The 19,052-nt window shown below is 41.5% G+C and overlaps 1 protein-coding gene across 1 annotated transcript in view; it reads right to left on the bottom strand.

Moving 5' to 3' along the window:
* The window catches only part of MYOF (myoferlin), a 173,677-nt gene that overhangs the window by 45,971 nt on the left and 108,654 nt on the right, over positions 1–19,052 (bottom strand). The window contains exons 24-31 of the mRNA XM_058437011.1: positions 18,879–19,034; positions 15,584–15,715; positions 12,026–12,189; positions 9,586–9,700; positions 7,083–7,188; positions 5,476–5,621; positions 2,316–2,489; positions 1,261–1,369 (exon numbers count right to left, since the gene is read on the bottom strand). Of these exons, the coding sequence (XP_058292994.1) occupies positions 1,261–1,369; positions 2,316–2,489; positions 5,476–5,621; positions 7,083–7,188; positions 9,586–9,700; positions 12,026–12,189; positions 15,584–15,715; positions 18,879–19,034 (1,102 nt within the window). The remainder of the gene's footprint in view (positions 1–1,260; positions 1,370–2,315; positions 2,490–5,475; positions 5,622–7,082; positions 7,189–9,585; positions 9,701–12,025; positions 12,190–15,583; positions 15,716–18,878; positions 19,035–19,052) is intronic.

Raw genomic sequence — 19,052 nt, 5'->3', positions numbered from 1 at the left:
ACGCCACTGCACTCCAGCCTGAGCGACAGAGTGAGACTCGGTCTTAAAAACAAAAATCCTATTTTTAAAAAATACTACAGTAAGCTCAATGCAAAGTGTATCAATCAGGAAAACATTATTTTTGTTGTAAACTAACTGAATCTGGGGTACTGCTTATCAACACAGACCTTTAAAATGAAACTGGGTCTCCAGCAGTTATAGAAATGGGGCTTTCTATACTAGTTCAGCATCAGATCTGGGAAACAGTTATCATCTAGAAGATTCTTTGACATTTCAAAATATTCATACTCCTTTTATTATTATATTCTGTCTATCACACACACATTCGCACTCTCTCTCTTTCTCTCTCTTTGTGAGACAGCAGAGCATTATGATTCCGTGCACAGATTCTGGGAGCTCTACCGCCTGATCTAAGCCATAAGACTTTGGGCAAGTTATTTAATCTTCCTGTACCTTGGTTCCTCCTTCTGTTTAATGGGGACAATAATAGCACCTACCTTATAGGGTTGTTATGAGGATTAAACAAGTTATAATATGTACAGTTCCTAGCCCATGCTAAGACCTATATAAGCATTTGCTAATGTTATTGTAGAGCAGGTCTGTCTCATTCCAAAAATCCTGAAGATTATTATTGAAACCAACCATTATTTAAATCTTGGTGCCTTTTTTCCTATAGTTAAAATTTCAATTTTGGGGGCTTACTAGACAGAATGAGCACATATGAGACAGACTGTTAAAATCAGTGATCTGACCACCCTTCACCTTATATATGATATGGTTTTCAATTGTATTTTTAAAAACTCCTTTCATCAAGGATGAAAATGAAAGTCATGTTTGCATGAAGAGATTTTAAAAGTCATATTCGGTGATTTGAAGAGTTTCCTTAAGATAAAAGTTACAGAAGTGGAATTCACAAAATCATGTTTAAAATTCACTGCTGGCCGGGTGTGGTGGCTCACGCCTATAATCCCAGCACTTTGGTAGGCCAAGGGCAGTTGGATCACCTGAGGTCAGGAGGTCGAGACCAGCCTGGCTAACATGGAGAAAAATGCAAAAATACAAAAAATTAGCTGGGCATGGTGACGTGTGCCTGTAGTCCCAGCTACTCAGGAGGCTGAGGCAGGAGAATTGCTTGAACCTGGGAGGTTGCAGCGAGCTGAGATCGTACCACTGCACTCCAGCCTGGGTGATGGAGCCAGACTCAGCCTCAAAAAAATAAAATAAAATTAAATAAAATAAATAAAATAAAATAAAACTCACTGTCAAAATTGCAGGAAACAATGGGAGTATTTGCTCCAAACACAGTGGTGGCGCTGTGCTTCTGTTTCTCCAGGCTCTTCTCATCCCCATCTTCTGTAGTGTCTGCCCCCTGAAGTCAGTTAACAGAGTCAATTAGCAGAGAAGTCAATAAACACTGCCTAAAAGCAAACCAACCAACCAAGAGGCAAGAATAACAAATGGAATTCTAGCTTCTTAAAGATGTTATCGTGCAAACACCCCATTTTTTAAGATGAATAAGTCCCAGGATAGCAAGTGACTTCCCTGAAGTCGCTTAGCTGGAAAGCAGCCGAGCAGGAAGTGGGAGCCAGCCCTCCTACCTCGAGTCCAGGTTTGCCAAACCCTGCTGCTGAAAGAAAGGGAAAAAAAGGAAAAATGTAGAGGATAAACAGGGAGTAAAAGGATGGGATAAGGAAGAGAAAGAGCAGCAGCAGCAGAATACTGTGGGGTCAGAGTGCAGAAATACAAAAATAGGCTGTTGGGAAATGGCTCCTGACCACCCTATTGTTTTAGATCATCCACCGCCATTCTCCTATTCCTTCCTTCCACCTGCCTGCTTTTCCCCCCGCCCCCCCGACTTCTTTACTGTGCTTCCGTATGTTCTTCTGTATTGCTCTCTAATTTTGTGAGCTAGCCTTCTGATTTCCTCCCCCACACATCTGTATATTTATGAATATACTTATGAATATTTTGTTGAACAGTTGCAGTTTCCAAGATATGATTCAAGGAACTTGTGCCTGGGATGGAATAGATGTTACCTGAAACAAGGGTCCTGGAACAGATACATTTGGAAAACGCTAGGTAAAGCAGGTGTGTACACAGTAGTATTTCTTAGGACACTCCTGTGTTAATGGTCTATTCGTTCTACACGAGGTATTGAGCACTCAGGATGTGTGGCTTTCCCTCAGCCTGTTAATATTTGCCATCTTATAGTACCAGGGTTACAGGGACCTCTATGGAGTTGGCAGTGCTGTATCCAATGCTCATGTATTTTCTCTACACCAATATGATCTGCGCTCTGGCAACCTAGTACTTACAAGGGCACCTTCAAGTTTAAAGATGGCAGCTGCGCCATGTGTTTCTGAAGGAGCCATTTTTCTCCTCCAGCGTCTGCGGCGGAAGGTATCTGAACTACGTTGTTTCCAGTGAAATTTCCAGCCAATTAAAGAGGCATATTCCCAGCCCTCTTGGTCTTCCAATTCTTCCATGGCCTAAAACAGAAGTAAACATGTTAATGATGATGACGATGATGATGATATTCCTTGTATTGATAAAACAGCTCATATGATCAATCAACAGATACACAGTATTCAAAATCTATTCTGTGTCAAGTATTGAGCTAGAGCCAGGAATACAGAAAAGAAAAAAACAGACAGGACCTCTGCCTTGCAGAGCTGATGGACAGCAGGAGTGCAGAGAGATAACCAGGCAATGACAGCACAGTCATGGACATACCCTCAGGGGGTGAACCTCATTCAGATTTGGGGGTGGGTGAAGCAAGTGGATTCTTTCTCAAATTGTCTTGTTTTCTCACTTCATTAGTTCATAAAAATGTTGCTACCGGGATATAGTTTGTAAAACATTAGTATCTCCATTTTACATATATAAGAAAAAATTAAATGCCCCCTCCCAGGTTTAAATGTCTTGCCTGAGCTAATAGCTGCCATAACTAATAATTAAGTGATCTGAATATGTTATTTCTGTAATAACTAATAACAAATTCGTGTGGTACTTTTTAGCTTAAAAACTATTAATTTACCAGTGGTATCAGTTTTCAATGTTATATTCTATTCATTCGACAAATCTGAGTGCCCACTGTGTGACAGGGATCGTGTTGGGGCTGAGGACGCAGTGAAGAAGAGATAGGGTCTTTGCTTTCATGCAGCTGACATTTTCATGGCAGAAATTTGATTTAAATATCTTAAAAGTATGACTGGATTTAACAAATGTAAAATAATACGGAATAATATTTAAGATCTGAGAAGTGGGAGCTCCATGTGAGTAATTATTGTTGGGTCTGTTTTTTTCACTTTGCATAAATGTAAAATACAGGTTAAGCATAATCTTGTACCTGACCCTCTAGTAACATAAACAGTAGCAGTGAAAAATTTCACATAGCCAGGAGTAAGGCAGGTTAGGAAACATGATCAAAGTCTCAGCAATACTCGTTAGAGCTGGACCATATCCCGAGCCTTATAACGGATGGCTCAGTGTTCTTCCCGCTTCAACTTGGTGCCCTCGTGTGGAAGGAGAGCGTTCAAGCACCTTCAGAAACTTCTCACCCCATCAGACTAGGATAATCAAACAATAAAGAGACATTCATTAAACTAAAGAACTTCTACACAGCAAAAGAAACTATCATCAGAGTGAACAGACAACCTACAGAATGGGAGAAAATTTTTGCAATCTCTCCATCTGACAAAGGGCTAATATCCGAATCTACAAGGAGTTTAAGCAAATTTACAAGAAAAAAACAACCGCATTAAAAAGTGGGCAAAGGACATGAACAGATACGTCTCAAAAGAAGACATTTATGTGGCCAACAAACATGAAGAAAAGCTCAACATCACTGATCACTAGAGAAATGCGAATGAAAACCACAATGAGATACCATCTCACACTAGTCAGAACAGAGATTATTAAAAGGTCAAGAAACAACAGATGCTGGTGAGGCTGTGGAGAAATAGGAAAGCTTTTACACTGTTGGTGGGAGTGTAAATTAGTTCCACCATTGTGGAAGACAGTGTGGGGATTCTTCAAAGACCTAGAACCAGAAATGCCATTTGACCCAGCAATCCCATTACTGGGTATATATACCCAGAGGAATATAAATCATTCTATTATAAAGACGCATGCATGCATATTTTCATTGCAGCACTCTTCACAATAGCAAAGACATGGAGTCAACCCAAATGTCCATCAATGATAGACTGGATGAAGAAAATGTGGTACATACACACCATGGAATACTATGCAGCCATAAAAAGGAACGAGATCATGTCCTTTGCAGGGACATGGATGGAGCCGGAAGCCATTATCCTCAGCAAACTAACAGAGCAAAAGAAAACCAAACACCGCATGTTCTCACTTATAGGTGGGAGCTGAACAATGAGAACACATGGACGCAGGGAGGGGAACAACACACACTAGGGCCAGAGGGTGGAGGGAGGGAGAGCATCAGGATAAACAGCTAATGCATGCTGGGTTTAATACGTAGGTGACAGGTTGATAGGTGCAGCAAATCACCATGGCACACATTTGCCTGTGTAACAAACCTGCATGTCCTGCACATGTATCTCAGAACTAAATTTAAAAAAAAAAAGACTCATTCATTCATTAGCTCATTCATTTGACTAGATTATTTACTGGGAACACATTTCTGAGTTAGCAAGGAGGATACAAAGATGACTGTGGCTCCATCTTTGCTTCCAGAAGCTCACCATCTAATAAAAATAATGTCATAGTACCTACCAGAGTTACCCATTCTGTGGAATAGAGAGAGTTCCTGTTTGGACTTAGCCTGGGTTCCAACACCAGCTTTGTCACTTACTAAACACTTGGCCCAGAGCAAGTCTATTTAAACTCTGTGAGCATTATCTATAAAATGGGCATAAAATCCAAACCTTACAGAATGTAGATGATGCATATTCAGTACCTAGCATTATAGAAAGCCGCTTCTATACATGCTACTTATTATTGAGTGTTATTGTTCTATTTAATTTATTATTATTCCATTTAAAGCTTACAATACCCTAATTAAAAGGCATAGATATTATTCCCATTTTGCAGATGAGAAAGAAAGGGAAGTCAGGGTTTGAATCTTTACACATCTTGTTCCAAGTCCTGAGCTATTACCGCTACTATATTATGCTGCCAAAATAATTTCCGTTTAACGCCTCTGTAGCAGTTGTCAACATTTAGCCTGCCTGGGAATCACCTGGATGGTTTGCCGAACTGCAGATGGCTGGGCCTGCCCCCAGGATTTCTAAATCAGGAGGTTTGGGGTGGGACATTTCTAACAAATTCTCAGGTGATGATGATATTGCTGGCTGGGGTGGGCTCACTTTGAGAACCCTTGAGTGGAGTATTAGGCTCTGGATTTGCAAATATTTTCTACAGAAATGGCTAGTTAGCTGGGACTTTGTAGTCAGGAGGGCAGAGCTCCCCAGTCCAGCTCCCTTCCCTTGCTTCTCTTACCCTTGCGGTGCTTGAAGCAGTCTGTGTTAAATCTTTCTTGCGTTTTCGGACCAGCCTTCGCCGTCTATGAGTGTGGTACATTTTCTCTGCTGCAACCCAGGATTTGGGCTTATGATCAGGAGGAATCGTGATTCCATATTCCCAGCCTGGAATAGAGTTTGTGAATGGTTACCCAAAAGAGATGCATTTGCCAGATCACCAAATAAACCTCCAGGAAACAGTTGGTCACTCTCCCTGCCCCCAGATGTTCTGTACTATCATGACCGAACGCGTGGCTGTTTTCACTTTGCTGGGTTATTCAGCCAAACTGAATACAGCCTCATTCCCATTCAGCTCCTCAAAATGCTTCCTTGGTGGCCATGTTCTCCCCCACTTTTATGCTTCCAGTCATTCATGGTAATTGAGTGCACTTAAGAATAAAGCACAGTTCAAGAGGCAGGAAGAAACAACAGGTATGCATGTGGACTGTGCAGTTGCACAGCCTGGGTTCGAATCCTAGCATTGCCACATGTTGGCTGTTAACTAAGTTTCCAGCAAGTTGGTAAACCTGCCTATGGCCCAATTTCCCCACTGTAAAGTGGGGTTATAGGGTTACAGTATTTTAACACTATCAGAATAACATATGCAAAGCATTAGGGCCATACTTAGCACATAGTTATGGCCCAGTCAATGCTAACAATTATTCTAAGATCTGGTGTGTGCATCGAGATCAGCGAGGAGCTTATAATCGATTTGAAATCTTCTGGGTCAATGCCAGTTCTATGCACCATGCATAAGGAAAGAAATGAATCAGATTTTCTCTTTTGAGAATTCCAAATGCTACTGTTCATTTAACTTTGATTATGGTTCAGAAAAAGACAAACATCAGAAGCTGTATCAGTAGTCTGCATCACTGCTGCATAGGACGACTTTAAGGGTAGTTTACAGTTCTCTTTTCTGAGTCAGGTGGGCTCTGAATGTGATGTTCCCAGGGAGGATATGGGGTGTGGTTAGAATAGAGAAAATCTTGACTCCAGCTCCCTCCCAAATTCTCATCCTGGATCCCCAAGCATCTCAGTTGGCCCCATCACCTGATGTTTTTCACTCTTAACACCCCCCTGCCCACTTAGCACTTGTCCATACACTTGCCTGTCCCTTGGATTCTACATTTGATTAGTCGCAGATGGTGCCGCATGACCCAGATGCCACAGACCAGCGGTCCCCAAGCTTTCTGGCACCAAGGACCAGTTCCATGGGAGACAATTTTTCTATGGACAAGGTTGTGGGGTAGAGGGAGGATGACTAGATTCCCATAAGGAGCACACAACCTAGACCCCTCTCACATGCAGTTCACAATAGGGTTTGCACTCTTAGGAGAATCTAATGCTGCCACGGATCTGACAGGAGGCAGAGCACAGGTGGTAATGCTCACTTGCCCGCCGCTCACCTCCTGCTGTGTGGCCCTGTTCCTAAAAGGCCATGAACTGGTACCGGTCTGTGGCCCGGGGGCTGGGGACTCCTGCCATAGACCAACAGAAGTGAGGCCCCTCCCTCCCACGGAACCTTTACCCTGATTAACCAAGGCCCTGCTGCAGAGCCCCGATCAGGTCACAGATGTACAATTTTACCTTTCTCATCCACTGCTCGATTTATGTCATAAGACCATGCATCATCTTCCCATTCCCAACCTGGAGGACAAGTCAGCTCGCTGGGTGATGCTGCTTTATCGCCGTTCTTACAAAACAAAAATAAAAACAAAGCAGAGAGGTAAGCCATAGTGTCAGTAAGAGGCAAAGGGTCTGATATAGTTGCTCATTTAACTAGGGCGTTCACACCTTTACTTAGATACCATCTTAGGGATCCATTTCACTCAGAAAAATCTCCAATCTTTATTTATTCACGACTGCTAAATAAAAATTAGTTTAAACTACCTTTTGTTTTTACTATTAGGGAATAGTATTATGTTCAATCATGTGAAATTGCTGTTTTTATAGGTCAAAGTGGTTGAATCTCAGCAATTTCTTATGGTTCAACTTAATATTATGAAATGGTGCAACTCTCTTTATGAGGGGTTACATGGGATAGAACCCATCAGAGAATGGATAAAACATTAAAGACACATGGTTGTTTGTTTCTTTGTTTTGAGACAGAGTCTTGCTCTGTTGCCGGGCTGGAGTGCAGTGGCGTAATCTCAGTTCACTGCAACCTCTGCCTCCTGGGTTCAAGCAATTCTCCTGCCTTAACCTCTTGAGTAGCTGGGATTACAGGTGCACACCACCATGCCCAGCTAATTTTTGTGTTTTTAGTAGAGACAGGGTTTCACCACGTTAGCCAGGCTGGTCTCGAACTCCTGACCTCATGATCTGCCCACCTCGGCCTCCCAAAGTGCTGGGATTACAGGCATGTGCAACCACATCTGGCCTGTTTTTGTTTTTGAGACAGAGTTTTGCTCTGTCGCCCAGGCAGGAGTGCAGTGGTGCAATCTCGAGTCACTGCAACCTCCCCTCCCACGTTCCAGCGATTCTCCTGCCTCAGCCTCCCAAGTAGCTGGGATTACAGGCACCTGCCACCACACCTGGCTAATTTTTGTATTTTTAGTACAGACGGGGTTTCATCATGTTGGCCAGGCTGATCTCAAACTCCTGACCTTCAGTGATCCACCCACCTCGGCCTCCCAAAGTGCTGGGATTACAGGTGTGACCCACCACACCCGTCAGACACATGTTTTTGAGTACAGGGAAATGCTACTGGAGGTTCATGTTAATCATATACAATTGAGCAAAATTTATGTAAAATATTGGCTTAAGTTTGCATAAAACTGAAGAGAGTTATGAAAAGAAAGTTTCTAAGTAAAGGAAATAAAGGTGGCCCATAAACTTGAAAAAAGACTCAGCTTCACTTTAAATTAAGAGAGTGAAAATTGAAATAACAGGATACCACTTATTCATGTGGCAAAGATTATAAAGCAAGATGGTGAATATTTAGGCAAACAGGTTTCTTGTACTTTTGTTGAAAATATGAATTTATGAAACTTTTTTGAAGGTTATAAAATTTTATCAAAATTTTATATGCATTTAAACCTAGACCAACCAAGTGCAAGGATCTTCCCTACAGATAAACACATTCATAAACATACAAAAATGTATGTTCAAGGATGTTCACTGTTACATTGCTTACAAAAACTAACGATTCAAAACCAAAAGCACCTAAATGCCCAGAAAGAGGATTAAATGAATTATAGTAGGTACATATAATAAAACATTCTGCGGCCATTTTTTAAAAGCTCATAGATCTATATGCATTGATATAAAAAATGTCCAAGATATATTGTTACGTGAAAAACACAAGCTGTGAAACTGTGTGTGCAACACAATTCTATTTAGGTAGGGAAAAAGGAAGTTATATACTTGTTTATGAACAGAAATCAGACATCGATGGTTATCTTTGGGGAGTGGAATATGGAATGGGGAGAAGAATTACTTTTGATTTCCTTTAATGCTGCTTGGATGTTTTAAAGACAGAAACATTTCATTTGTTATACTATTAAAAACTAGGCTGAGCTTGGTGTCTCATGCCTGTAATCCCAGCACTTTGGGAAGCTGAGGCTGGAGGATTGCTTGAAGCCAGGAGTTCAAGACCCGCATGGGCAACATAATAAGAACCCATCTCTACAAAAAAATAAAAAATTAGTCCGGCATGGTGGCATGTGCCTGTAGTCCCAGCTACTGGGGAGGCTGAGGCAGGAGGACTGCTTGAGCCCAGGAATTTGAGGTTAGAGTGAGCTATGATCGCACCACTGTGCTCCAGGCCTGGGAAACAGAAAGAGCCCATCTCAAAAAACCCTCAAACAATAACAAAACCCTAGTTAGATAATAATAAAAATTTACCTAAAAAATTTGCACAATCCAAACTATACCATGTTCCAACATCGAGTTAAATAGGCCTCATTTCTATTCTAAAGAAAATACTTATTGTGGCACTTGTGTGGCTTAAGTTATAAGTGGAAGACTCTTCAGAACATAAGATGGAGCGGAGGAGAGGGTAAAGCCCAAGCCAGGTGGCTGCTGGGTTCCCCGCAGATCACGATCAGAGGTGACAGGTGAGAGTTTCTCTCCGGAGCAGGCCACTCACCGCATCCGTGTAGGTGTCCTCGGCCGGCTTCCAGTCGCCCCCGGGGTAGCGGCTCTCATTCTGATAGACTTCATCAGTGAACTCCGTGTGACCCGCATCCGCCTCAGTCAGCAAGCTGTGGGGTGGGGAGGACTCAAGTTACCCAAGGAGACCGGGTAACCGGCAGCCTCGGCGATTGCCAACACTCAGGAAGCATCTACACCCTGGGAGTGGCACCACTTCCCTCCTCGCTTTACCCCTGTTGGTTCTGACTCCAAATTCCTCTTTGTACTAATCGCTTTTGACATTCCTTTGAAGGAAGGGCCTGCTGGAACAACGTGACCTAAATCATAGAGAACTCCTCAAATTAGCAAGATTGCTCCTTCTCAGTAATGAGGATGGGGTCTGGGAAAACAGCACTGCGGGCAACTTCTCACAGAGACCACAGACAGCGCCTTCCATGTTTCTGTTTCAGTTCCAGGCTGCTCCACTTTTTCTCAATGAAACTCTTGGCTAACAGTTCAAAAGAAAAGGGAGCTGTCCCCGCTATTTTTTAAAACAGAGTGTAGACGGTCTCATGAAGCCAAATGTGGCTTGCTTGGTCTACATAACACAAACTGAAGGGAGGAGTTTAAGTTTTCTGGAGAGTTCCTAGGTAGACAGCCAAACCAGGTCATTTCAGACTCCAAACTCCATTTGGGCATTTGGGAAATCCATACTGACTCTCTGCCATGTTAATTTCCCTCTTGGATTTGGAATTCTTTGGACAACCTGCAGAGGAAAGTCACAGAGGTTCCAACTTTGACTCAAGTCTTCTGCCAGGTACCTACTCAAATGAGGGTATTTTTCCCTTTATTGTTTCTGCATCTTTTCTCTGCTGTATTCTCCCCTAGAATCCAGCACAGGAAAGGAATAAAAAAAACAAACAGTCCCAATCACTTATATAAATTGGGCATCACTTCTCTGGGCCTCAAAAAAGGAGAATAAAAGCCCTGGCTGCTGCCTCTAGGATTCCATCCAGCCCTGACATGCTTTGACCTTCTGCTTTTTCTATCACAATTTCCCTACCCTTTCCCTACCCTCACTAACCTTCCTTCCTTCCAGCCAATTCAAACCCCATTTTCCTTCCCTTCACCAATCTCCCCCAACTCCACCCAGAGCAAGCTGCCTGAACTGAAAGCAATCACATGCAAGCAAGCATGTTTGGATCTTAAGAAAGCAATATTTTGTCTTCCCTCTCTCCCTCCCTCTCTCTCTAATGCCTATGCAATCACAGGAAATGAACAACAGGAGACCAAACTCTAGTTGGAGGCCTTAAAATTCAACTTCACAAGGTTTTTCCCTCCCAACTCAAGGCTGCTGTCATAAGATGGCAAGAAGAGGGAATGCTGGTTCTAATGTTATTGGCAACATTTAGCAAACAGGCTACAGTGTCCCCCAGACTCCAGGGGAACCATCTTTACCACCTTCTACTGTTTATTTTTTTCTTTCTTTTTAATATCAGCTTTTGAGATGTAGTTCACATATATGGAATTCATCCACTTACAGTGTACTTCCTACTGTTTCTTGCAGACGTTCTAGCATCATAGTTGAGTACTGGTTTGGGTGCCCATGCTAGACTGGGATTCTAGCCCTGACTATACCATTGACAAGCTACGTGCCTTTGGACAAGTTATTTAATCTCTCTAGATCTCAGTTTCCCCATTTGCAAAGTGGAGATAATACTACTACTTGTTGAGAGATAATTCTCTGCGAGTCTCTTGTGTTTCTGCGCATCTTGTGAGCTCAGGCACTGACTACCTTTGTTATGAGCTATCTTCTCAAAGATGTTTATATGGGGAACACTAAGATAGTCTCTCTCTGCACAGCAAAGGACCAGCCTGCTTACTACCCATTATAAAAAATTCAAGTCCCCTAAGCTTAGAGTTCTCTCATATAACTCAATCCACTGTGTGTACAGGTGTCATCTGGCCCTCTTCATGTTACTCTGTGGGAATTGGGGCATGAAAAAGTTGAGCAAATATTGATACTCTGGCATTGCTATTTCTGTGGGCAATAAAGTTCTTTTATTCTAACCCAGGAGTCATGTGCCGGCATCTGTGAAACTGTGACGGGGGACCTTGTTCGCTTGCAAGTAGGGTCAAATCTCAGATCCTTCTTGCCACTGCCTCCCTTGTAGGGCTGTAGTGAAGATTAAATAAGATGATGCCAGTGCCCAGCATACTGCCTGACACAGTCAAGCATAATAAATTCTCAAAATGTTAGTTACCAGGTGCTTTTTATATGTGCCTGTCTTATGGTGGAACATCTTTCAACTTTCTATAAATTTCAATGGACTTAGTTCTGCTCAGTGGGTGTTACATAGCTATTATCAAGATGATGATGGAGATATAATATATTTAGCAATTTCTAGAGAAAGATTTCATTGCTATCCTTTTTTCTCAGAAAATGGACAACTTACCTTCTTTCAGGATCAACTATCCACTCTCCTTCCCATTCCCAGCCTTTTGGAGGCAGAAAAAATTCTCTCTTGAGTTTTATTTTTCCTGTGACATCAGAAAACTTATGACGTCCTACTAATCCAGAAGTGCCCCATTTTCCAAACATGAGCGCTTGATTTTCATACTATTAAAAAAGAGATAAAATTGGAGAAACACCATCAGAGGGCAAAAAATAAAGCTAGCGCATACATTTTCAAGTTCATCGAGGACTTAGGCTAGACAACTACAGAAAGCAGAAAAAAGCTTTATGCTCAGAAGGTATGGACCTAACTTGAGCTGTTACTGATTATGCAACTTTGGATAAATCATTCAACTTTCTAAGACTCAGTGTTCTCATCTGAAATCTGGGGATAATGCTACCTCTCCTATAGAGTCGTTCTGGAGTTTAAATGTGCAAACGATTGAACATGCTTTGTAAATAGCGATATAGCATTCTAATTGTTTCTTTTTTTTTTTTTGAGGCGGAGTCTTGCTCTGTTGCCCAGGCTGGAGTGCAGTGGCACAATCTCAGCTCACTGCAAGCTCTGCCGCCCGGGTTCACGCCATTCTCTTGCCTCAGCCTCTCCGAGTAGCTGGGACTACAGGCACCCGCCACCATGCCCGGCTAATTTTTTTTTTTTTTTTTTTTGTATTTTTAGTAGAGACGGGGTTTCACTGTGGTCTCAATTTCCTGACCTCGTGATCCGCCCACCTTGGCCTCCCAAAGTGCTGGGATTACAAGCGTGAGCCACCGTGCCCGGCCGCATTCTAATTGTTTCTATTATAATTTTGAATGGCTCAAGATAGTTCTGCAAACCTTATCTTTTAAATACCTATGAAAGTCCTCAGCTTATGAATGAGCAGATTTTATAAAATTTATTTGTAAGTCTACTGCTGAGAACTTGGGGCTCATTTCCCTGTAGAAACAATATACAATTAATGTTGCTATTTCCCAGGCAGTCCACAAAAACCCATCTGAAACATGAAGGTCCTTTAATACCCAGCCCTTATTGGACCTAAAAGTTATGAGCCTTAATTCCATCTGGACTGTGGCAAGGAGACCAAGGCCTCTCTGGGAAGCAGGCTGAATGGCAATGGCAGACTCTGGCTTCTAGGGCATTCCTTTCCAAGTTAGAATCTATAAATCTATAATGGTCTGCTCTTCATCATGGCAACCATGGAAAGGGTAGAGATTGGCCAGTGTGGTGGGTGTCCCTGTTTGGATCCAAACTAGAATTTCCAATTGTCTGCTGATGAATCCACTGAGAAGATGATTTGCATAAGCCATAGGAAAGCTTTTGGCTGAAGGAGAAAGGAGATTTGAGTGGGGGCCTGATTAGGAAATTGGAATCAAGAGGACACAATAGCGCTTATCTGAGATATTGGCTGTCAGCCTGGAGGGTAGATGCACTTCAGGCAGAAACTAAAGGAACTTATCCTAAGGGACCTTAAGGCTTGGGGTCACATGACATGGACACAGAATGGAGAGCAAGACATTCCTCCTGTTCTGCTTGGAAGCCAGCATAGCTTTAGTAAAATCCAGGCAAAGACTTTGGCATGGACAAGAGGGTATCAGCAGCAGTGGAGATGGGAGCCTCAAGCGGCTTTGAGGGCTGTGGCTTTAGTCAGCAGGACTGGGGCAGGACAGTAAGAAAAAAGTATTCATGAGCAAGCACATGTGAAGCACCTCAAAGAATCCCAGAAATCTCGGGGGTGGGAGGGAATTTTGTAGAAAATTAAGTGCTGGTATTATTAGCACATGAAGGCAAGAGCCAGTAAAATTTCCATTATTATTAATGTGCCTCTGCTGGTACTCACAGGTGAGTCACACGGAACAACAGAAATGAGTGGATCATCTCTCTACATGAGTTGAAGCTCAGGCTTCACTCTATGCAGGGGAGGATCCAAAAATGGGAAAGAGTGGAAGGAAGGCCTGGGCTGGTCGATCATTGCTCAGGGCTGCTTTCTCCAGGTTTAGACCCAGCCACAGAGCTGGAGGGCAGGTAGATGCCAAGAAATCCTACAGGAAGGCAGGAATGAGCCTCTCCTTACCTATGCCATGAAGCCCCTACTCCACACAATCCAGCTGGCTGGACATCAACATCCTCCATTCAGGGCCTCCCTAGTGGCCTCCAGCACACCCTCTATCTTCACTAGCACTTCCAAGCCTGAGCTGTATTTCCCACACATTCCACTGTTTCTTAAAGTGGTCCCCACTCTCGCCCCATGTTGGAATCACCACTGGTGCTAATCCCTAACCCAAGCTACAGAATCAGAATCCCCAGGATGCCCCTGGGAGTCTGCATGCTTAACAAGAGACCCAGTTTTGCAATCATTGCAACAGATTGTGAGATCCTTGAGGACCAGGCTTGGCTTCTTCATCATCTTCAGCACCTGGCTACCTGGCTCAGTGCCTGGCATGAAGCCACCACTCCCTAAAAGCTTCGATGGACAGATGGAGGGATGGAGGAATGAATGGTTAGGTGGACAGTAGGACAGATAAATTGTCATCATTTATTAATTCATTAAATAAACATGTATTGGGACCTATTATGTGCCAGGAACTGTTGAATGAATAAAAAGTAAAAATAAAAGATGGTCAAGGGTTGTCTTGCCTAGCAAGCAGATCAGAGCCACAATCCTGAACCAGTTGTCAGGCATAGCAGTGGGTAGCAGGAACAGACTTCTAGACTAGTTAAAATGATGACAGTCTTCTCCTCATTTATTTGAGCATGAAGGCCTATCTGTAGAGTGGCATTCATCTGAAAATTATCAGAAGAGACCCACCAAATACATCTGGTAAATTTAAGTCAATAAGCACTTGAGTTAAAAGTAGCATAAAAAATCAAAATAATTCTACTTTTAGCTGTAAACGTTTGTGAACATTGTTTTCATTGGTTTAATTGTAATGAGACTTTTCATTAACTAGATGGATTTTAAGCTCAGTGAAGGTTTTACAAATTATCTCTATTGTTTTAGAAGTATTCAGGCAGCTTTTTTTTTTTGCCCCTGGACAAGCCTATCTGAGGCTTCCCTTAAGTGTGAAATGGATCTTCAGGGGTTTTAAGACCCTCTACCCCAAGTAAGCTTATCAAGATCTGAACATCTCAAGTGTGCCCTCTCCTGGGTTGGTGTGTGTATGTGTGCGTGTGTGTGTGCGTGTGTGTGTGCGTGTGTATACTCTACTTAGTGTCCCAGCATCAGGCACCAATAAGATTATTGCAGAGTTCTAGTTTTGAGAGCTAGAAAGACATCCATTTTCAGTATTGCTAGTAAGATTGTGGTGGAAGTCATCTAAGTCATCTCTTGGAATTATCACACAAAAGTGTTAATCACCATGGTGTGTTCCAATGTTGACAATAAAATTTCAAGAGCATCTTCTTTTATCCCTTAGGTTAACATCCCTTGGATGGGATTTTAGGGGATGGTAAGGAGGGCTGTGGTTGTTTTTGGTATGTAAATATTTTCCATAAAGGTGAAAAGTAAAAGTATCCCTCCCCCGACCAAAGAAGAAAAGATAGTGAAATCATTAAAGGTACCATTTCAGCAAAGACGGTGAAAGTTCCTTCTGCGAAGCTGTTAAACTTCTTCTCCACAGCACTTAAGCCTAGCCAGATGTTCACTCGCAACTCCACAGGAACCTTTGGCCCGTTGTTTTTCTCCTGTGGATACTGTGAGATGAACAATAGCATGTGATGTTACATTAGGCACAGCACAGACTGTGACATTAAGTTAAAGCCAAAAGCAGAGGGAACATCTAATCATTGCTCTCACCAGTCTAATTTTATGTTTGCTTCAGTTAAAACATTTCCAGATGACCGTACAGCAAAGATTAAAATCACAATTAAAGCAGCAGATCTCACAGTGTGATCCATAGATTCCTGCCTATCCCTGAGACATTTTCAGGAGGTCCACAAGGTCAAAACAATTTTTCTAATAACACTAACATGGTATTTATCTTCTTTACTGTATTGACACTTGCACTGGTGGTGCCAAAGCAAAGTGGAAAAAACTCCTGCAGTTTAGCAGGAATCAAGGCCGGATTGCCAAAGTGGATCTAGTACTAACAGTAAAAGTAATAGTAATAATAACTGCAATCTCAGTGAAGAAACAAAATTCCAGTTTCACTAAAGAATTATCTTTTCCTTTTTTTCCCATGTGCAAAAACATAAAAATAAAAGGATTCTGTTGATGAAGCAGCAAAGATTACTATTTTTTTTTTTTTTTTTTTTGAGACAGAGTCTCATTCTGTTGCCGGAGTGCAGTGGCTCAATCTCGGCTCACTGCACCCTTGACCTCCAGGGCTCAAGCGCTCCTCCCGCCCCAGCTGCCAGAGTAGCTGGGATCACAGATGCATGCCACTATGCCTGGCTAATTTTTGTATTTTTTTGTAGAGACGGGGGTCTTGCCATGTTGCCCAGCTGGGTCTTAAACTCCTGAACTCAAACGACCCACCCACGTCAGCCTCCCAAAGTGCTGGGATGACAGGCGTTTCTGTGCCCAGACAAGATTACCAATCTTATTAAATCTCGACCCTTGAAAACATGTCTTGTTAATATTTTGTGTGATGAGATGGGAAGTACATGCGAAGCATTTCTGTTGCACATTGGCATATGATGGTTGTCTTGAGAAAAAGCTCTTGTGCAATTTTTTGAGTTGTAAGTTGAACTAGATTTTTGAAAAATGAAATATCACTTTTACTTAAAACTGCAATTGACAGGTAAACATGGTTATTCCAATTTGAGTATGGGGCAGGCATTTTTTTTTTTTTTTTTTAGCTAAACAAAGTGAGCCTCTCACTCCAAGGAAAAGAACTCTTTATTTGTTGGTGATGACAAAATTCCAGCTTTCAAGTAAAATAAGAGAGTGTTGGAAAACTTGAATCTGTAACAGTAAGTTTGATAGCTTCCCAACACATAAAGACTTTCTGATAAATGATATTAACAAATGTGATTTCAAAGTGTGATTTTTTTCAATATTGTATGATGAAATGTGTCATAACTCAGTGATCTACATAACTCAGTGAATTTTCCAAATGATCGTACATTATGTTACAAAATCATGCATGAATAAAAGAGTCATTCAAAGTCCAAGAAAGACCAAGGATTTTAATGTAGCTGAGTATGAAAAATTCATTGATATGGTTTCAGGTTTCACATTGCAATTAACCTTTTAAAAGCTGCCACTTGAGTTTAGTGTTATATCAAAGATGAATATTCATAATTATCTGAAAAGGTCATTATAATACTCGTCCCTTTTCCAACTACATATCTATGTGAGACCAGATCCTCTTCATATACTTCAACCAAGTAACTAATTCTATCAGCTTAAAGGCACAGGAAGATGAGAGAATCCAGTTATGTTTCTGTTCAGCAAGACATTAAAGAAGTTTGCAAAAATGCCAAATAGTCTCACTCTGCTTTCTGATTTTTTACACAAAATGTATTTTGTAAAAATATGTAGTTTATTAACATTTTAAATTAAATATGTAATTGATGTAATTTATGTTAGTAACGGGTTTGTTATTGTTATGGTTAAATCAATAAATATTTTAAAAATTTATCAGTTTTGATTTCTATTACAGTAAATATTGATAGGTATAACCTACATAAATCAAAGCTCTCTGGGGCCTTCAATCTTTTTTTTTAAAATATAAAGGGGTCTCAAGACCAAAAAAACTCACGAGTTAAACAGCTCCCTAAACTGTGTAATGAGTATTAACAAAATCAGTAAATACATAAAACATTCTCTTAAAAGCATTTTGCTGTTTATCCACTAACTTCTAAAACCTAACACAGAGAAGGTGCCTTTGTCTCCTCTCCCACCCCCTGTGAAGTTTTATTTATTAATCAGTTTGCTTCCACCCACTGCTGAGGTCAATTATAATTGTGGTTCTATCTTAAGTAAAATTTATTCTACCAAGAGACACTTGAAAGAAGATAATCACTCTGATTCTATTTACACCCTCCTGATTAAAGAGCAATGAGTAAATTTATTACAAGTTAGCAGAATCTCCTTGTTTGAAGAGAACACTCTCCCCAACTCTGCTTTTTCTCTTCTTAATTGTTATTTCTCTGTCCCAAATGCAAAGAACTCCAGTTGGGGTTGGCCAGAAAGATGATGTCAAAACATATAGATGGGAACTATTCTGATTTCTTTATTTTGGCGCTAGGCTCACCTTTGATTCCCCATATACACACGCAGAGTTCTTAATACGGGGCCCTGGAACGGGCTTATGGGTTGTATGAAGCTCCTAAATTCTATGCAACATATTAGCTGCACATGCAGTGTGCATTTCCCTGGAGGAGAAGGCCTGTGGCTTTCGTCAGGCACTTAAGAGAGTCTATGACTCTAAAAATATTCAGAATCTCTTCCCTAAAGTTACGATTGTCAAAAATGTTCAATTTGATTAGTTCATCAAATTGAAATTGATTCAATCTATTGCTCATTAGGTTAGAGCAACAGATTCCATGGACCATCCCTACTGCTTTCTCTTTCTTTCCCCAACATTCACTAGAATAAAAGGAAGAAAGGCATTGCCTTGCGTGAGATATTAGAAGTGAAATATTCATGCCAGAAAGCAAAGCATTCACAATGCCATGTTTATATTAATGTCACAAAGACATCTAAGGAGGTGTCCTCGATTGAAAGCCAGCCAACCTCAGATCACTCTCTCTCAGAATTATTGCCCCAGAGAGAGGGACCAGAATGGGCTAGAATTGATCCCAATCACCCTTACCATTCAATGATTAGCAAATGATATAAAGCAGCCCCTTTTCAGGAATACAGCTTTTTCATTTAGTGTGTTTCACGTGACACAGTGAAGCCATGTACCTTCAGAAAGATGGTTTGGGTTTTCCCACAGTATTTTCCAGATGCGTTCTCACCACTGGTGGAGTATAAGACCTGATGTGCGGGAATTCGTGCATAGGCCAGTCTCTTCTCTCCCCGGATCATCCAGATGATGATGTCAGGCATGCTGTTCTGTGGCTGGTCATGAGGATTGGA

This window comes from Hylobates moloch, unplaced genomic scaffold (genome assembly GCF_009828535.3).
Source record: "Hylobates moloch isolate HMO894 unplaced genomic scaffold, HMol_V3 SCAFFOLD_3, whole genome shotgun sequence".
NCBI classification, from domain to species: Eukaryota; Metazoa; Chordata; class Mammalia; order Primates; family Hylobatidae; genus Hylobates; species Hylobates moloch.
This window is presented reverse-complemented; position numbering and strand designations above follow the sequence as displayed.